The following is a 20,025-nucleotide window of genomic DNA, read 5'->3' as shown; positions in this document are numbered from 1 at the left end:
AACTGGGTGAGTGACACCTCAGTGTTGCTACAAAGTGTTGTCCAAGCCGCCGCAAGAGACACTTGCACAGGGTTGGAGTCCAGGAACGAGACTCCTCCCCCTGGGTCCCCTGTCACATGACCTGGGTGAACGTAACAGGACAAGCCAGCCAGCGTTGACCCAGTCACAGTATTCTTCCAAGTCTAGTTTTGTTCTGAAGGTTGCAGGCTAAATGCCTGCTATAAGAGTTTCTACTGGTCACAGGTATAGGTTTGGGTAATAAATCAGAGTACAAGATTTACAAGATTTACATTTACAAGTTAACTTCAAGCAAAGCAATTTATTCCTTTTGATTCAGCATTGAGATATCCTTAACAAAATCCAGCAGGCTACAGGTCAGAGAGATCAAGAGAAATACTCAGCAATGACATGATAACATGATAACAATTCATACCCAAAAATCAGCACCTGTCCATCTCAGCAGTAACCCAATGGAAAGTCATTACACTTACATTATTGTTGTTTAACAAAACAAGACTTAAACTGCTACTTCAATGATGTTGTTATGAAAGTAAGGCAATGCTGCAGTTCCCTGCTCTAAAAATCAAAGATGTCCGAACAAAAACAGCAAAGAATGATCAAGTGAGACCAATCACCCAGAAAAATGTTTCTTTTTTCAAGTTTTCACAAAATTTTCTCCCAAAAATTCTTCATTGTTAAATGCTGTTACAAGCTTCTTAAATGCTTGTTCCTTTACACTAATCATTCATCTGACCCTGGGCCCATGCATATAATCATTATAGAAGCATATACATATTTTCAAATATTCTTCTCAGGAGATGAGACAACTTCAGTGGGATTACAGATGAGGTGATGTGGGTCAGTGTTTCAAGGAATTTAGTTTCAAAGGGATGGAAAAAAGGGTTAAGACCACAAGGAGCATTTTCAGTCTAGCACACAGAGGGGTTTCTGATAATGAACTACCTCTCCTTTTCTCCCTATCTTTTCTCAGTTTTCATCCCTTAAACCTTTGCTTATCTGTCAACTTTCATTGCATGTCTTGAGTGGCGTTTGCTGTAATGAGAGGATTCAGCTGTCTGTCATTTTATGCGCACAAGCTTTGGAGCCACAAGCTTTGGAGCCACAAACTTTGGAACCACAGGTGGACTCTTCTTCTGTTCTCCCAGGCATGGTGTTTTTATGTTGGCTCGTACCGGGGAAGGTGGGGAATCACAATCTATTTCTTCTGAGTCATAATATTCTGGCACAAAGAAACAAAGACATTACATAACATTAATTAGGAAGGGCAAACAAATTCTCCATAATTAATCTCATAAAACCCATGAGTAGGACTTTGGTAAGTTTGTGTGTGTGTGAGCGTGCATGTGTGTGTGTGTGTCTGTGTGTGTGTGTGCACATGTGTGTGTGTGCGTGCGTGTGTGGTATAACACACAATAAGGCCTATAGGGCAGAGGTGTTCATAAGAGGCTCACCAGTCATGTCTTCACCCTCTGGAGGCAGCTCAATAGAGATCTTATGCACTGTGAAGAGAGAAGGAGAGAGAATGTATTAGTGGGTGCGTTTATAAATGAGTATGTTTCTTATTGAATACCTGTGTTTCAGTGTGTATGATTGTATTGTGTTTGTGTATACATGCACATTCATCGGTATGTGTATGTATTACAAGACTCATGTATGGTTTCAAAATATTAATACCTACTGCTGTGCAGCATCTGGAAAATATTTAAAATATTTAACCTGCAAAATCATATTAAAGCATTTTTCTCCAACCTGTTTCAGAGATGTTGTCTAATTTCTCCTTGCAGATGTCTTCGAGTTGCTCTTTCAGGTCAGACACAGAGTTCCTCACAAACCCAAAGGAGACGTCAAGATTCACAGAGATGCTGGGTAAGTCTCCACTTTCAGGAGGGCCACAGAGAGACTTACAGCTCTATAGACACACAGATAGTGAGACAAATAGATTGATGGAAAGAGAGTAATTATCCAGTCACACACAATGAGCTGCACACATTCCTGGGAGAACTCAGGAGCATCTCCATTGGACAGCTCTGTGTGAGACGCACCCCCTTCAGTACTGCAGATTGTCAGAGAGACAGTGATGTTACCTGGAGGTAATGGATGTGATCATCTGTGTGTGAAAGCTGCTCCAGCTCAGCATCTCTCCTCCTCAGCTCAGCAATCTCCTGCTCCAGTCGCTCCATGACTCCTTCAGCCTGACTCACTGCAGCCTTCTCCTGATCTCTGATCAGCTCTTTCACCTCAGAACGCCTTCTCTCAATGGAGCAGATCAGCTCAGTAAAGATCCTCTCACTGTCCTCCACTGCTGCCTGTGCAGAGCGCTGTTAGGAGACACAGAGGTAGGAGGGCTGTACATTTTAACTAAGCCTTTCACTCAGCTCTTACTGGGACCCCAGACACCTGTTCCCCACAGTGTGGATCAGTGGGATTGAGCCCCACAGGGCTGGAAAGTGGCCCGACACTGGGCTTCTCATAGACTGACTGGAGGAGAGCCCTGACTGAGCCCTGAAATGGCTCTTCCAGCAGCCAGCTGTTGTCTTCTCCTCTGGTCAGTACCCACCGTGAGTGACTCCACAGCCTGTCTCAGATCCTGCAGCTCCTTCTCTCTCTCCTGGATCTTCTGCTGGGATTCCTTTTGTGTCGCCCCCAGGTGTTTCTGTGAACAAACAGGTAATTCTCCGTTACATAACTGAATTGACATTAATAAATAACACGAAAATGTTACAAAGTGTACCCCATTTCAAGCACATTAGTTTTTATTCAGCCAGATGAAGTGACAGTTTGGTGTATGAACAGAACTGTCAAAAAGGAGTTGTGTTCACTTGTTGCTCTCTATAACTGTGGGCATGAAAACTAACTTCATTGCTCACGTACTTTTCAAAGACGTGATTAAAACATACTTTTGTTAAATGGCAGCAATGACAGAAGAGCAAAAAAGGTTTTAATAAGATTTCGCACTAATGACAACACTTCACAGTAACTTCCTGAACGTAGCCAGTGTAAAATTGTACCTGTACAGCTCCAGCTCTTTACCTGTTTCTCAGTCCTTTCTGCTGCAGCTGAGACTGTATCATGGCCTCTGTGTTCATCCATTGTACACAGATAACAGATACACCGCTGATCAGTGCGGCAGTAAATCTCCAGCAGTTTGTCATGACGAGGACAAATTTTGTCTTGCAGTTTTCCTGTGGCGTCAACCAGTTTATGTACCTTTCCTCTGCTGACTTTATCGTGAAGCATTAGATCAGTTTCACAGTAAGAGGCCAAACAGACAAGACAGAACTTGACGGCTTTGCGCTTTCTCTCGGTGCAGACATCACACGCCACGTCTCCAGGTCCAGCGTAACAGTGAGCAGGAGGAGCAGCTTGGAGTCCTGTCTTCTTCAGTTTCTCCACCACTTCAGCCAGCATGGTGTTTCTGCCCAGAACCGGCCTTGGAGTGAAGGTCTGCCTGCACTGGGGACAGCTGTAGACACCAATTTGATCATCCTGATCCCAGCAGCCCTTAATACAGTCCATACAGTAACTGTGTCCACAGGGAATAGCCACCGGATCCTTCAGCAGATCCAGACAGATTGAACAGCTAAACTGGTCCTGCTCCACTGAGATACTGGTTGCCATTTTACTGCACTCACTGAGCGACGTTGAAAGGCAGAGAGACAGAGATAAGTTTTGTTTCACTTTCGCAGGGCGTATGTATGGGTGAAAGGAGGAGGGAGGGGCTTTCTGGTCAGAGGAAGTCCCTCCCCCCCTCCAAACTCTTCTCTGTGCTCAGCTTGCTCTTCTCAGCCTAGCCTCCTTCCCTCCCTTCTCTCTCTCCCTCTCCCTCTCTCTCTCTCTCTCTCTCTCTCTCTCTCTCTGTGTCTCTCTCTCACACACACACACACACACACCCAGCTCTTGATAAAATGACGCTTATCTTTGCCTCTGTGCCTTTCAGTATTTCTAGCTGAATATGTGATAGAGAGTGTGTGTGTGTGTGTGTGTGTGGGGGGGGGGGGGATTTCCTGGCTCAGAGCTGCAGGGGGTGTGGTTAAAATATTGTAGCAAGACTGCAGGCGTGGACTGAACCACATAATAGTGTGAAGTACAATAAATCAGACACAAAACCTTGCAGCTGTGGTATTTATTGGGGCAAGGTACAGAATGAGGGGGAAGGGACTGACTAAAATAAACCCACACACTTCAATCCAACAGCCGCACAGTTCATTCATAAGAGAGAGCTTGTAGTCCAAGTCCAGATTTGAGGTTCAGTTTTCCATAGGAGGTTGTCTGTCAAAAAAAAAAAAAGAAAAAATTTTGGGAGGGCCTGTGGTGTCTCCAAACTCCATACACCTTATGCAGGAATCCACATATGGCTGTAGGAACTTCTGTGGCTAGGGGGTGGAGCCAGAGGTCTGTCATGTAGTGTCCCTCATTTGTTACGCTTATCATGCACTTATAAAGACAGATACTGAACATCAAGATTTAAAAAATTTTAAATTTATTTTAAAAAACAAGTCCTCCTGTCAGGTATATTGTGCTGCACTTGTGCACGTAATGTGGGGGGGGGGGGGGGGGGGGGGGTAAACACTTGTGGTCTCATCAATGAACCAGACACTGGTCTTTGTTTGTGGGTGGTTGGTGGTGTCCTTCTGTTCATGTGAGGTTTTGTGCCATTTTGTTAGATGCACTTTGTGATATTATTAGGAGTCTCTCTGGAAAAATGTGTCTGCTAAAGGACACAAATTTAAAAGTACAGTAAGATTTTCACTGGTTTTCTCCAAAGCAAACATTATTTAATACAATAATGTTTTTATACCAAAAAACACATGACAGTTGACTTGTAGCAAGTATATGTTTGGACCTTAAAGTGAAAAAAATACAAATTGTCCAACATTTTAATCCAATGAATGCAAAATGCCTGCTACAAGACTTTTTATTGCTCAGAGAAGTAGGTTTGGTAAATAAATCTAAGTACAAGATCTGAACTTCAAAAAAGTAGTTTATTCCAATTGATTCAGCAGTGAGATATAGTTAAAGTCCAGCAAGATACAGGTGAGATAGAAATAAAAACTCATCAATGATAACATAAGCTGAAAATTAGTGAGACTATCTTCTTGGCAGTGTTAAAAGCATAAAGGAAAATAAAAACATGCTGCTCAAAATTAGTCATGTTAGAAAGGAAATGTACAGTTCTCGGTTACTACATCAGAGATGGGAGACGACAGAGCAACGTGAGAAATAGTTTAAAAATAGGACATCTTTGATACAATGAAAAGTAAGAAAAACAGGAAAAACTTATAACAGGGAGGAGGTATGACATTATAAGCTGACATTTTCCATTGAGCTAACTGGGTTGCATACTGCTGAGAAGAGATGCAGGTAAAAACATAGCACTGGAAAGCAGGCTGTGTTATTAACCACCACCGAGTGCTCACTCCAGCTGTCAGGCAGTTGGAGTAACTATGAATGCTTGGCTAGCCATCCCTGTGGAGTGAGGAAATCCAAGGTTATAGGTGGGCCTCTGAGATGTCACCTCTTGGACTGTCTGTAATAGAGGAGAGGAAAGGGGGGAGACAGAAAGGGAGGGGAGAGGGGGAGAGATGGGGGAGAAGCGTGGAAGTCTCAGTGACACGAAACTCCCTCCCTCACGATATCACTCTCCGCTCTGAGGCTGCACCTGGCAGAAGAGAGAGGAGAGAGAATGAGCAACATGTTCCATTATTTAAAGGACAGGGAGTCACAAGAACCTAATGGCCTCCCGTAATGCATGAGCAATTGTGTGTTAGTGTGCTGCAGTGTCTGCAGTGAGGTTTAAGAATGCTCTGTTGGTAGAGCAGGGACTAAGAGAACAGCAGTCTGTCTTACCCAGGTGTTTGACCAGATAAGATTCCTTCTCTTTGAGTAAAGTGTAGAAGGTAGACTTTAATTCTGGTGCTCCTGCCCGCACGAAATTTAAGAGCTCTCTCATCTTCTCCTGTCTGGTCTGTGCAGCGCGGATTTTGGAGTACGCTTCGTCCTGGATTAGGCCCTTTGAGAGCAGGGCGTCAGCTATGGGCTCCACCTCAGTCACCCTCTGAACGAGCTCATCCGTATGCTGGTCGATAAACGAATCAGCAGGGAGAGGCGGGGCTGGTGGGGCTGGCATTATCCAATCAGCATGGGTGAAAAGAAAGTGGAGAGTCAAGTTATTGCCTCAGAAACTGTATCTCACACAGAGCAGAAGAAGGAGCACCTTGTGTGCACCAGGGATACGTTCTATTATCAGATGCTCCTGTTGTTGTTGTGTATGGAACAAAATCTGAAACAGCTGTGGGGAACTAAGCCTCCTGCACAGATGCAGTGAGAGTTAAAGCATTTTGTTTGGAGTTGTAAACATCAAGATCTTTTGAAAAGCAAGTCCTATTTTAACTAGCTCTTCTCAAAACCTCCCACACTTGCTATGACACAAGTTGCTCCTGGAAAAAAAACAAAATCCAGGGAAAGTGTTTGGTCACATTATGTTATAGTTAGGCAAAAGAGTTATTTCTGAATAATGTCAATGGACACTGTGCAAGTTAAAATGTGATGATGCAGAATATTCTGAAACAGGGAAATAGGTAACGCTTTATCTTTTCGGTTTGAGTGAATGTTGTTTCATAGTGTTGCAACTGAAGTTGTGTACTTTTAAATCAAACTCCTTGCATGCCATGGACCATGTTATTGCAGATGCTGTTGCCACTTTCTCATCACTGATGCCACTACTGCTACACTTCAGTGACCCCTCTGTGAACACTTTCTTTGGAGAGAGGTGGTCTCTCAGGGGTATGGTGATGGGGGAGGGGGGGGGGGGGGTTCTCACCTGGTAGTCTGACCCGACGCATCCACACCTCAATCTCAGAGTTCCAAACAAACAGCCGCAGGTTCACCTCCTCAACCAGCCTTTCCAGGAACACCTCAAAGGTTGGGTGGTAGTTTGGGCCGTACTCACAGTCAAATGGGGCATTCTGAGAGAGAGGAAGAGCCATAAAATGAGTTCACGCTAACTGCTCTGGTCTGGGTGAATTTTTTCTGTAATGATTAAAGGATAGGGCACTGGTTGTGTGGTGTCAAAGGTTCAACTCCCAAGTGAAACACCACAGTAATGATATAGCCTTCTGCAAGGTACTGAGTGTGACCTGATCTGGGCGAAAACTCCAGATGTAAAGATGAGTGAATCATGTGTGAAATGACGGTTGGCTCTAGCAAGATTTACACACACCTAATGAGTCAGTATATAGTTCACATTACTCAGCATTTTTGACACATTGCTTAAGCCATAGTTTTGATCTGTAGTGAGTAGTCCACATTAGTCAGCATGTTTGACATGTGTGGTGATGTGATTGTACATAAGTCATAATCAGCATTCCACTCACTCTCTACTCTACTCTCACTAATACTGTCTTTTTAATGAGACATCATCATCTGCAGTTAAGTACTTCCGCTAATTAAGTAAAACTAGCTTTAGCAGGGCTATAGCTACTTTTTTGCTGAACACTGGTAAGGATCACTGCTATCAGCTGTTTGTACTAAGTCGTTTCACCTTTGGCTGTGTCTCGAACTGTTGGCAGGACAAGCAGTATGTTTCTCCACGTTTCAGAGTGCAGTTGGGGGTGGTCTGGACAGGCAGGTTTCCCTGTTGCTGCTGCTGCACCTGTCAGGATGATGGACAGGTTTCAGAACTGCAGCTCTCGTTCCAACACTGAGTTTACACAGAGTTAGCGCCTAACCCTGGTGGCTCATATAGAAAGGGTACGCAAGGCATGTGAGGTACTGTATGGACTGGTGGACAGGGTGTGTCGGCTGTGTCTACCTCACTGAATGGAATATTCCTGGGCAGCAGCAGCACGTTCAGAATGTCGCCACCTGGTTGCCGGAGGAACAGCAGCACCTGCCCTTGGACAGTAGAGGTGAACAGTCTCGTGAGGAGGCCAAAGAAAGAGAGGTTCTCGGCTTTGACCCTCACATGAGTATCTGTCACCTCGAGGGGCTGCAGCACCTCTGTACTGTCTCCAACCACATGGGCCACTGACAAAAAGTCACACCTCTTCCCTACAAACAGAGAATCATATGGGGTCATTGACAGAAAATCAGAATAAGAACTTCTCCCCCGCCTCTCTGGGTAGACTGAAGGATGTTGTCACTGTTGCATTGGCAAGGCTGAGCTTGGTTTATTTAAGCCATCAGCCCAAGAGGGGCATCGTGTTACCTAACGTATCATAGTGGTAACGAACAGGGCTCTTAACCGCAAGGTTGCTGGTTTGATTCCTGGCTAGGGCATTGCTGCTGGACACTTGGGAAAGGTACTTAACACAAAATTGCCTCAGTAAACATCCAGACATTTATACAGCTGTTTAAATTTATAACATTTAAAAACTGTAACCTTTGTAAGAGTTTTTGGTGAATAAGAATGAGTGAAATTGACTTGTAAATGTGTGTGCAGTGTGCTACTCACCGGACAGCACCTCACAGTGAGGGAGGTGCAGCTCATGCATTGACCCCTGGGGGCAGGTGATGTTGAACAGAGGCCCCGCAGGCTGCTGGCCAGTGGGTGTCAGGAGGCTGGTATCCCAGAGGGCCGTGCTGTACTGCACCTCCCCCACCATCTCCATCACAAACACCAAGCCTGTTATGTTGCACTGGAACTGAACTTCACGAGGGCACTGGAATCTGCAGGGTAGAGAGAAAAGGCACTAAACACACCATAAACACACCACACAGCGCTAACACGAGCACTAACAAAAACGCACTACACATCATAGAGCATTATTTTTGTATGTAGAGTAAATACTCAAATAGCATTGAAATGCAGAACATCCAGACTAAGGAACAGCTTCTATCCAATAGCCATCAGACTCTTGAATGGGTCAAATACACAAATACACGCCTCCCCGGCCTAGCCCATGCATACATTTCCACATACACACCCACACTGCAACCAACTACACACAATATGCATTTTGCACAGAACTGTTAATGGGACTATAAACCTGCACCACTGGTGATTACACTACTACTCTTGCTGTACATTGTATACTTGGAACTGATATTGCACATTATTAATGTATATGGAACTGACACTGCACACTTGGCATCAACATTGCAGATCCTACACTGCACTGATGTCCTTTTTGCACATATAATGCATGTATCCTTAGTTTATTTATTTTTCTTACACTCTCTGACCTTTTTATATATTTTCCTTCTTAAATTCTTGTATTTTCTTACTTAATTGTACTTCTAACTCTTAACGGCATTCATAAGTGGAAGGCAAAGGAAGAATTTCATTGTACAGGGAACTTGTTTCTTTACTGTGCATATGACAATAAACTTTGAACTTTGAAACTTTGAACTTTGTATATGCCAGTCATAGGTATAGTAATAAAGGATTACCTGTATGTAATCTTGCCATTACAGTGTTGCATTTCTGGAGTAAATTTGATTTTATAGGTTGGGTCCTGAAGCAAGGAGGGGACACACTTGTTATGCTGTAGGCAAACATAACCTACCAGAGTTAACATAACCAGTATAATGCAGAGCAGTTATGGTTCCTTTGTCCCCTACAGATTTTTAATGTCTGTAATCTTTAATGTCTTTCTTGTTTTTTCTTCAGCACACTGAGAGGAAGATATAGTTCCCATTATTTGCTGAAAACATGATACTGGCTCCCACAGTTTGTGGCATGCTTGTGTTTAAATAAAAAAACATAACATGATTTAAATACGCCTTTGTCAATTCATTCAAAATGATGGGATCATGCACCAAAATAAAAATATATAAAAAAACACACAGAAGTATTGAAACAATGAAACATGAAATTAATTATTTTCAGGTGACGTTGCTTTTACATATATTTTTTTTGAGAAATAAAAAACTGAAATATGGTGTTTGCATAACTATTCAACCCCTGTACTCGGGAAGCTTCAAGTTTACACAGATGGAAAAAAAATGCCCCAACCAGGACATTATTGCCTTACCATTAGCCTCTGCCTGTTAAACATTAAAGTAACTGTCACATCTTCTAGATTAAAAGCCTCCATTCTGTTTAAGGATCATTGCTTAAGCTGTGAATTTGAAGGAAATGTGTGAAAATAAAGACTAAAAGGTATTCTAAGGAAGTTAGAAATAAAGAAATACAAATGCATTAATTAGGAAAAGGGTACAATATAATATCCATGTGTTTTGATATCCCAGTGAATGCTGTTAGATCATCAAGCAGGAAGTGGAAGCTAAATTACACCAACCAGGAATTGCCTAGAAAAGGCTGTCCCTCAAAACTCAGCATCCCAGCAAGAAGGACACTTGGAGAGGCCAACAATCACTTTCAAGGAGTTACAGAACTCGGTGGCTGAGGGTGGAGTAAAGGTTCATTGGTCAACAATATCAAGAGCTCTACATCAAACTGGTCTGTATGGGAGGGTGGCAAGAAAGAAGCCATTACTGAAAATACCCTCCCTACAGAGAAGTATGGTGGTGGCAGCATCATGCTGTAGGGATGCCTTTCATTCGCAGGGATTGGGCATCTTGTTAAAATGAAATGAAAGAAGAATGGATGGAGCAAAATACAGGGAATACTGGAAGAGAACTTGCTTCAGTCTGCTAAAAAAACTGAAGCTTCGGAGAAAGTTCACATTTCAGTACGATAATGATCAAAAGGCCAAAGCAACATTGTAGTGGTTCAAGAACAAAAAGGTGAATGTCCTATATTTGGCCTACCAAATATTAATAGAGGATGGAATGTAAGGATTGAATACATATGCAAACAGCTTATTTGTTTTTTATTTTTCTTAAAAAAATATTTTCTTCCAAAAAAAGAATTTCAGTGTCTTTAAATAAAATATCAGACAGAACAAAATTCTAATGTATCATTTGTAATTAGATAAAATGTGATAATTGTTTAAGGGTCTGAATACTTTTGCAAGGTGCTGTATTTTTAATGCAGATACAATAGATTTCACATCAAAGTATTATTATCTCAAAAAATAACAAAAGTAACTTTCTAAGTACAGTCAATGTATTCATTGTCCCAGTAGAATCCCAGCTCTTACCTGTTTCTCAGTCCTCTCTACTGTAGCTGAGACTGTATCTCTGTGTTCATCCATCACACACAGCAGACAGATACACTGCTGATCAGAACCACAGTAAATCTCCAGCAGCTTAACATGACGAGAGCAGATCCTTTCTTGGAGCTTCCCTGTGGCTTCGATCATCTTATGAGACTTCCCTATGTGGAGTTCATTGTGAAGAATTAAATCAGTTTCACAGTAAGAGGCCAAGCACTGCAGACAGGACTTGACGGCTTTGCGCTTTTTCCCGGTGCAAACATCACATGCCACGTCTCCAGGTCCAGCGTAACAGTGAGCAGGAGGAGCAGCTTGGAGTTCTGCCTTCTTCAGTTTCTCTTCTACTCTACGCAGCTTGGTGCTTCTTTTTCGTTGATACCTATGTTCTGTAGACATTGATTTTTCTGCTGGTTCTTCTGCTGCAATTAAAAAGTGAATAAAACAGAAGTTATCAGAGTACGATTCAAATCAGAGTTTTTGCAGCAACATTCAAGTCAAAAAAGACAACTGTTCAACACTGTGATTAAGCAGCTGAGCCACAACCTGTTTTTCAGAAAACATGAGAGAAGTGCTATTTGTGCATACACAAATATTGAGTTCTGGAAGCAGTTTCTTCTTACAAACTCTTATTCTAATTGACTGTTTTAGGAATATCATTTTCATGGTTTTCACATAGACTCTTTGCCAAGCCTCATCCCTTGAATATTGCTTGTCCAGTCCTAACTTAGCAACCACTACTACCCACCATTTTTTAAACAAACAATACAAGCATTTCTGGGTGTAACACTCATCGTAAGGATCCAGGAGATCAGTGGAGGAATTACCCACAACTTCACGTCTGTACCCTATTTAAAAGCACATTAAAAAGAAGAAACAAAACTACTTTGCAAAATCATTCAATTAAGTCGTAGAATAAACTGATCAAATGAATTCTGGGATATGTGGAATAAATTAAAGGGGACCTAGAATGGAAATCCGTTTTTGCCTTAGCTTTGTTGAATAAGGAGAGTTTGGTGCATGGGCACAACACTACATGAACCTGAAACAATGTTGCTTCCTCCTTCATATGAAAATTTCGTACTTTGAAACGAGGGATAAAACACGGGTGAGTTGACACATCAACAGGACTGTGACGCAGACTACTCGCTCTCATCACCGCCCCTTCTACACCTCCACCTCCTAAGTAATTTGCATATGCCTGCCTACTTTCACGCACGGAATTAAAGAGAGGAGCAAGTCTCCGAAGTAGCAGTTTCGTTATTTTGCAGGTGAAATGGCGGATCTCGCTCCTCCTCGATGTGCTGTGCAAGGGTGTGCAAGCGGTGACCATACGGTTCACACCCTTCCAAGGGAACTGTAAGAAGACATCAAACCCCCCCATATATTTTTTTCTGGCGATGTGTAGATCTTACGTTTTCTTAATATTGTATATATTTTTTTCGCAAGAGTTGTACTGTAGGGGTGAGCGTCCGAAGGGGTAGACATGTAGCCTATGCTTATGCTAACTTTGTGGCTAGGCAAGTGTTACGATTATGACAGTAGCGAAAACAAAATAACTATACTTACCACTCAGAAACATGTAATTGAAATCTTTGAGGGACCGGTTCTTCTTCAGCCTCCGATTCCTCCTTTGACTCTGGCTCAAACTTGTATGTATCAATGCGTGCGCGCTCTATGCTTCTATCGCTCCAGTATAGCAAAAATTATCCTACGTTACCACTTGGAGTTGGAGATTCACGTCGAAGTTGCATGAGCGTGTTGTGAGCGGTCATTGGCCGCTAGTCAGTTAATCAGCGTAAAGGTAGCTTAATTATTCATATGGATGCCAGATACTGGAGAAAATGGGCCGTTTATTCCAAGGCCAAATTATAAATAATAGGGTTGTAAATGGCCTTGTAAATTATCACCCGAGCTGTTTTGTGACAAACCAAAGTTGCATACTTTCTGTGTTAACATCAGAGAACAAGGTAAAATACTCTGTTCATCCATTCTGTGTCATCTTTAAGCACATCTTCCTCACAAGAATTGTCTATACAAGATGCAGGAATCTGGAAAAATATTTTGTTAATTTATACAAGAAGTCCCTTAAAATGAAAAATCCAAACCAACAGGTAACTATGAAAAAATTGTTCAGTCATTGATCGTTGATCATAAGAAATAACCAAAATCCTGTTGCCTACCTTTAAGGTAACAATGAAGCCTGTGGCCCTAAGAACATCAGGATGCTTTAATTATTCAGTTATTCAATTTAAAACTATCCATTTCCTGATTGCTGGAACAGTGGGCTCATATCCCCAATCTACAAATTACAGTGTAAACAATAATCTGTGGATTATGCAGTATTATAAGTGCCTGAAATACTGGCCTTCCTTATCCTACACACCCTTGAATAGAATGGCCCTTTCTCATGGACCTAAGCATACCTTACCAGCTCTGGCTGTGGATGTGTGGTGTTTTTCTATGGGGTGTCAGGTGAATTTAATCATGACTCATGATGATTTAGAGGTTTTAATAGCTTTTCCCCTTTGCAGGTATTTTATTTAGCTTGATTGGTTTTTATTTTATTTTATTTTTTCTTATCTTTTACTTTAAATATACTGTGTGTATATGTGTATTTGTTTATGTCTGTATATGTAGACAATATATATATATGTTTTAAATATGAAGGAAAGGTATATTAACTATACTTTAATTAAATAATTAATTAACTCTGTCCATTATTTTTCCCGTTTTAGTAATCTATCTTTTTTAGGAGGATAGTAGTCGTTTTATACAATTTGTTATATTTATGTGAAAATTCTTTTCTCAATGATGTACATCTGTATAATCAAGTGCAATAGAGCTTGTTTGAATTTGAAAGAGAAAGCATTTATGCATGTATTTAAATACTTGTGTGTCTTAATGCATGCCTGTATAGTGTATGTTCATGTGTATGTGTGTTTATGGGTGAGTGTATTTGTATGTATGTGCATCTCTGTGTGTGCTCTTGGAATATATTAGAGCATATTGCAGAGATATTCAGTGCAATCAGACTCACATTTCAGAGGCTTTTTTCTGGTACTGGGATCTGGAATTTCAATGTTGACTTCTTTCACTGTAGAGACATAGCTTTCAGATATATTACTCTTGGGAGAGAATGAAGGACTGTAGACTGCATCAGTATCAATCTGAATTATATTCATTACCTAGCATTTTATTTCCATTAGCTGCTCCTGTGTTGCATAATCTCTATAATTATTTAAGATATAAAATTGTATAAAAGCATTTTTGTTCACCAACCTGTTTTAGAGAACTTCGCTAACTCTGTCTTGCAGAAATCACGCACTTGCTGTTTTAGTTCAGAGACTGATGTCCTTACAAATCCAAAAGGCATATGTAGTTTGACATCGATGCTGTCACCACATCCAGGAGGGACGCAGAGAGATTGACAGCTCTATACACAGACAGACAGACGAACACAATGAGCTATAATAATTCTAGACTATGTCATCTCCAGTAGACAGCTCTGTGTGACACACATTCCACCCTGTACTGCAGAAAACAGTGATGTTACCTTAAGGAAGTAAATGTCATCTTTTGCATGTGAAAGCTTCTCCTGCTCAGCTTCTCTCTTCCTCAGTTTAGCAACCTCCCTCTCTACTCGCTTAATGACTCCTTTAGCTTGTTGCACTGCAGCCTTCTCCTGATCCCTGATCAGCTTTTTCATCTCAGAGCAACTTTTCTTAATCGAGCTGATCAGCTCAGTAAAGATCCTCTCGCTGTCCTCCACTGCTGCCTGTGCAGAGTGCTGTTAGGAGACACAGAGAGAGGAGGGCTGTACATTTTAACTAGGCCTTTCACTCAGCTCTTACTGGGACCCCAGACAGCCTGAAATTAGTGTTCCAGCAGCCAGCTGTTGTCTTCTCCTCTGGTCAGTACCCACCGTGAGTGACTCCACAGTCTGTCTCAGATCCTGCAGCTCCTTCTCTCTCTCCTGGATTCTCTGCTGGAATTTCCTCTGTGCCTCCCTCAGCTCTTTCTGATGACAAACATTTAAATCTCCATTAAATGCTTAATTCACGTAGATACGTAATGCATGAATACAACAAATCTGGCACAGGAAGTGAATCTGGAAGTGAAAGTTAGGAATTAACAGTCACAAAGAGATGATTTGTATTCACTTCCTGTTCACACTTCTCTATGATTGAAACAAACCTTTGCCAATTCATTCTTCGTTATACAATAAACAATCAGTGAATGCCTTTGTCAATATGGATTATTAAAATCTTTTCACCCTAGTTTCCCTCCTCTTCTATTAAAATGTACAAAGCTGTAACATGACTGAAATACATCTTTGTTAAGTCTTTCTGAATGACAAGAGCAGAGATTAGCAGAGACATAAAAACTGTTAAAAACAGTATACTTAAAAAGACAATGAGAGCAAATAGCAGCTTCCCCTACATGAAGTTATTGTACGTTGAGAGTTCCAGCTCTTACCTGTTTCTGAGTCCTTCCTACTGCAGCTGAGACTGTATCATGCTCTCTGTGTTTATATACCTGACATAGAGAACAGATACACTGCTGATCATAAAGACAATATCTCCTGAACAGTTTTTTGTGACGAGAGCAGACCTTCTTCTGTAGGTTTTCTGTGGCATTGATCAGCTTATGAGACTTCCTGTAATTCAATCTATGATGACGAATTAGATCCGTGTCACAGTAAGAACGCAAGCACTGCAGACAGGATTTGACGGCTTTGCGTTTTCTCCCAGTGCAGACATCACACGCCACGTCTCCAGGTCCAGCATAACAGTGAGCAGGAGGTGGAGGATGGAGTCGTGTCTTGAGTTCCTCTGCCATTTTGTCTGGCTCGGTACTTTTTAAAACAGGTCTTCGGTTAAATGTCTGTCTGCACTGGGGACAGCTGTAGACACCAGTTTTATCATCCTTATCCCAGCGGTTGTTAATACAGTCCACACAGTAACTGTGTCCACAGGGAATAGTCACTGGGTCCTTCAGTTGATCCTGACAGATAGCACAGCTGAATGGCTCCTGCTTCACTGAGACACTGGCTGCTGCCATTTTACTGCACACACAAAAAGAAACTGATAAGTAGAGAGATGGATGTAGGTTTCGTTTTCTCAGAACTGGGTGTGTGAATAAAAGAGGGTTGGATTTTCTTGTTCAAACCTGCAGGAGGTGTGGTGTTGAGCAGGTTGAGGAACTTTATCTACATATATTTCCATAATCCCTTACTTTGTAGTACTACTGTACAAATATCTCCCAGAATCCCTCACACTGCAGTGCTGCTGTATGGAACTCAGATTCATTGTGAGCATGTTCTGTCACAGTCTTTCCTACTGTTGTGGTAAGCAGTCCAATTTATGTGACAAGAAGAATATCATTCATGTGGAACTAATCAGTCATTTTACTAAAACACTGCCATTTGAAGTGCAACATTCATTTTCCCTACTCATAAACCCATATGTATGCATGTATGTATGTATCCAGCTTGCAATATCATTAATTTGGACACAGAAGATACCACTAATTCACCATCATGGTAAATAAACCAATGTTTATTTACCATGGTGCCAATGTTTATTTACCATGGTGTTTATGGTGCTGTGCAAGAGCCATTGTGAGACTGTTTTAATCCCCATAGGATTTACTTCATAGTGTTGCCACTGAAGTTGTGTACAAACTCCTTGTATACCATGAACTATTATTTTAATGCAGATGCCATTTTCCCATCATTGACACACCATCTGACATCTGCTTACAGTTCAGTGACCTTTGACCCCTCTGTGATATTCTTATTTGACTGGAGAGAGTTTCTCGGAGGTGCGTGATGGGGGGCTCACCTGGCAGTCTGACACGACGTACCCACACCTCCCTGTCAGAACCAAAAAATCGCCGCTTTAGTAGAGTCAGGTTCATGTCCTCCACCGACGTGTCCAGGAACACCTCAAAGGTTGGGTGGTAGTTTGGGCCGTACTCACAGTCAAACGGGGCACTCTGAGTGAGAGGGAGAGCCATAAAATGAGTTCATGCTAACTGCTCTGGTCTGGGTGAATTTTTTCTACAATGATTAAAATACAGGGCACTGGATGTGTGGTTCAACTCCCAAGTGGAACACGACAGCACAGATATAACCTTTTAATGAGAAAGACCAGCTCTGGGTGAAAATTGTCGAGCTGTAATGATGAGTGAATGATGTGTGAAATGGCTTTAAGAAGGTTTACACACATCTGATGAGTCAGGATATAGTTCAAAGTACTCTTCATTTTTGACACACTGCTTAAGACATAGTTTTGACATGCATTGAATAAGTCACATTACTCATTATGTTTGATGCAGTGACATTTTTCTAAAACAAATCACCACTTCACTCACCCTACCAAAAAAAAACTAAAGAACTACTGTATTATAATGAGACCTTATCATCTACATTTAAATATTTCTTATAATTGTGGAAAGCTAGCTATAACTGTGTTGCTGAATACTGGTGAATGTCACAGCTGATAGTCCATACTAAGTTGTTTCACCTTTGGCTGTGTCTCAAACTGTTGGCAGGACAAGCAGTATGTTTCTCCACGTTTCAGAGTGCAGTTGGGGGTGGTCTGGACAGGCAGGTTTCCCTGTTGCTGCTGCTGCACCTGTCAGGATGATGGACAGATTTCAGAACTGAAGCTCTCGTTCCAACACTGAGTGTAATTACTGAATTGCTGTCATTTTAGCAGATGTTCTTACCCAGAATGACTTACATAGGTTACAGTTCTTTTACACATCATTCATTTATACAGCTGGACATTTACTGAGGCAATTCTAGGTTTAGTACCTTACCCAAGGGTACAGTGGCAGAGCCCCAGTAGGGAATCAAGCCAGCAACCTTTCAGTTACGAGCTCTGCTCCTTATCGCTATGCTACATTGCTGCCCTGTACACAGTGTACACAGAGTTAACCACATTAAAACACTACATTTACACATAGTGAACATTTAAGCTCATACCAACACTGAGGTTACACAGAATTAACATCTTAACATATGAATGAACAAAAACGGATGGACCAGTGGACAGGGTGTGTCGGCTGTATCTACCTCACTGAATGGAATATTCCTGGGCAGCAGCAGCACGTTCAGAATGTCGCCACCTGGTTGCCGGAGGAACAGCAGCACCTGCCCTTGGACAGTAGAGCTGAACAGTCTCGTGATGAGGCCGAAGAGGGAGAGGTTCTTGACTTTGACCCTCACATGCGTATCTGTCACCTCCAGGGGCTGCAGCATCTCCATACTGTCTCCATCCACATGGGCCACTGAGAGAAAGTCACACTTGTCCCCTAGAAACAAAGAATCGTATGGAGTCATTGATTGAAAATCACAACAAAACCTCTCCACTGCCTCTCTGGGTAGACTGAAGGATGTTGTCACTGTTGCAGTGGCAAGGCTGAGCCTAGTTTATTTAAGCCATCAGACCAAGAGGGGCATCATGTTACCTAATGTATTGTAGTGGACCAGGACTCTTAACTGAAAGGTTGCTGGTTTGTTTCCTGGCTAGTGCACTGCTGCTGTAACTTTGGGCACGGTACTAAACACAAAATTGTCAGTAAATATCCAGAAATGTATCCAGCTGTTTAAATGTATAACATGTAAAAACTGTATCCTCTGTGAGCTGTAATCTTGTACTCTTATGTAAGAATTTTTGGTGAATAAGAATGAGTGAAAATAACTTATAAATGTGTGCACAGTGTGCTACTCACCGGACAGCACCTCACAGTGAGGGAGGTGCAGCTCACGCATTGACCCCTGGGGGCAGGTGATGTTGAACAGAGGCCCCGCAGGCTGCTGGCCAGTGGGTGTCAGGAGGGCGCTATCCCAGAGGGCTGTGCTGTACTACACTTCCACCACCATCTCCATCACAAACACCAGGCCAGTTACACTACACTGGAAGTGAACTGCATGAGCGCTATGGTATCTGCAGGGCAGAGAGAAAAGACACTAAACACACCATGAACACACCACACAGCACTAACACTAACACAGCAAGAACACACTACACGTCATACAGTTTCAAAGCTAACACAGCAAAAATGCACTACACATCGAACAGTTGTCAAACTGAGGAAGCATTTACACACAGATCAACATTAGCAAGGCATTATGGCACATATTTCTTGTTCAGGTTTTTCACTTGATGTAAATGTGGAGATGATTATTTGAACGTAGAGTAAATATACATATAGCATTGCATATGCCAGTCATAGCCATAATAATAAGGGCTTACCTGTATGCAATCTTGCCATTACAGTGGTGCATTTCTGGAGTAAACCTGATTTTATGTGTTGGGTCCTGGAGCAGAGAGGGACACTCTTGTTATACATAAAGAACTGTATGATAGAAGAGTGCTAACAAGTCTAATTCACTCATAGCTTGATCCAGTAATTGATGTTTTCTCAGTGTTCACTCTTTATTCTGTGTTCATTATTAATTCTATTAATAATAATATCTAATGCAGTTTCAGTATTAAGTATTTATGCAGTGTTAAGTATTGATTCAGTGTTTGATGCAGTCTCAGTGTTGATTCAGTGCTTGACGCAGTCTTAAGTTGGCACTGGTCAAAGTGCTCTGATGGCATAGCTGGTCAGGGTCAGCCCTTTGATAAAGACACACAGGTACACACAGTCCAGACTATATTGCACCTTAGCTAAGTCTGTAATGACTCAGTTAGTTGCAGGCAATGTTGTCATTAATTATGCATTCACCAAAAGTATCAGAGCTGTTTGCACTTGTATAATAGGCCCTTCCCCCCTGCATGACCTCTCCATCACCGTCGATGGCACCACAATACCATCCTCTCAGTCAGCAAAGAGCTTGGGCATCACCCTCGACAGTAACCTGGACTTCAAGGAGTACATTGCTCGCACGTCACGGGCCTGCCGATTCCTCCTCCACAACATCAGGAGG

The 20,025-nt window shown here is 42.0% G+C and overlaps 2 protein-coding genes across 2 annotated transcripts; both read right to left on the bottom strand.

Moving 5' to 3' along the window:
- Positions 1-1,079: 1,079 nt before the first annotated feature.
- Positions 1,080-3,639, bottom strand: LOC118771497 (E3 ubiquitin/ISG15 ligase TRIM25-like). The gene is made up of 6 exons (XM_036519506.1): positions 3,052-3,639; positions 2,579-2,674; positions 2,106-2,339; positions 1,771-1,930; positions 1,473-1,520; positions 1,080-1,240 (listed from the first exon to the last, which is right to left on the bottom strand). The coding sequence occupies exons 1-6, from the start codon at positions 3,637-3,639 to the stop codon at positions 1,080-1,082; spliced, it is 1,287 nt and encodes a 428-aa protein (XP_036375399.1).
- Positions 3,640-6,411: 2,772 nt separating this feature from the next.
- LOC118771496 (E3 ubiquitin-protein ligase TRIM47-like) lies at positions 6,412-16,166 on the bottom strand. Its single transcript, XM_036519505.1, has 9 exons — positions 15,558-16,166; positions 15,004-15,099; positions 14,635-14,868; positions 14,384-14,514; positions 8,474-8,688; positions 7,832-8,070; positions 7,562-7,672; positions 6,842-6,986; positions 6,412-6,458 (listed from the first exon to the last, which is right to left on the bottom strand). The coding sequence occupies exons 1-9, from the start codon at positions 16,140-16,142 to the stop codon at positions 6,412-6,414; spliced, it is 1,803 nt and encodes a 600-aa protein (XP_036375398.1). The 5' UTR covers positions 16,143-16,166.
- Between the last annotated feature and the right edge of the window lie 3,859 nt (positions 16,167-20,025).

Source organism: Megalops cyprinoides, chromosome 24, assembly GCF_013368585.1.
Source record: "Megalops cyprinoides isolate fMegCyp1 chromosome 24, fMegCyp1.pri, whole genome shotgun sequence".
NCBI classification, from domain to species: Eukaryota; Metazoa; Chordata; class Actinopteri; order Elopiformes; family Megalopidae; genus Megalops; species Megalops cyprinoides.
The sequence above is the reverse complement of the archived record's forward strand: the minus strand, read 5'-3'. Positions and strand labels throughout refer to the sequence as shown.

Bases quoted from the DNA above. Each gene is read 5' to 3' on its own strand.
- LOC118771497 (XM_036519506.1), bottom strand. From the start codon at position 3,639: ATGGCAACCAGTATCTCAGTGGAGCAGGACCAGTTTAGCTGTTCAATC. The intron at 1,931-2,105 runs GTAACATCACTG...GTGTGTCTATAG, and splicing joins ATCACATCCATTACCTCCAG to AGCTGTAAGTCTCTCTGTGG. The intron at 1,521-1,770 runs GTTGGAGAAAAA...CTCTCTTCACAG, and splicing joins AGACAACATCTCTGAAACAG to TGCATAAGATCTCTATTGAG.
- LOC118771496 (XM_036519505.1), bottom strand. From the start codon at position 16,142: ATGGCAGCAGCCAGTGTCTCAGTGAAGCAGGAGCCATTCAGCTGTGCT. The intron at 14,515-14,634 runs GTAACATCACTG...GTCTGTGTATAG, and splicing joins ATGACATTTACTTCCTTAAG to AGCTGTCAATCTCTCTGCGT. The intron at 8,689-14,383 runs GTTAGCGAAGTT...TCTACCCTGCAG, and splicing joins CGTGATTTCTGCAAGACAGA to ATTCCAGTGCCCTCGTGAAG.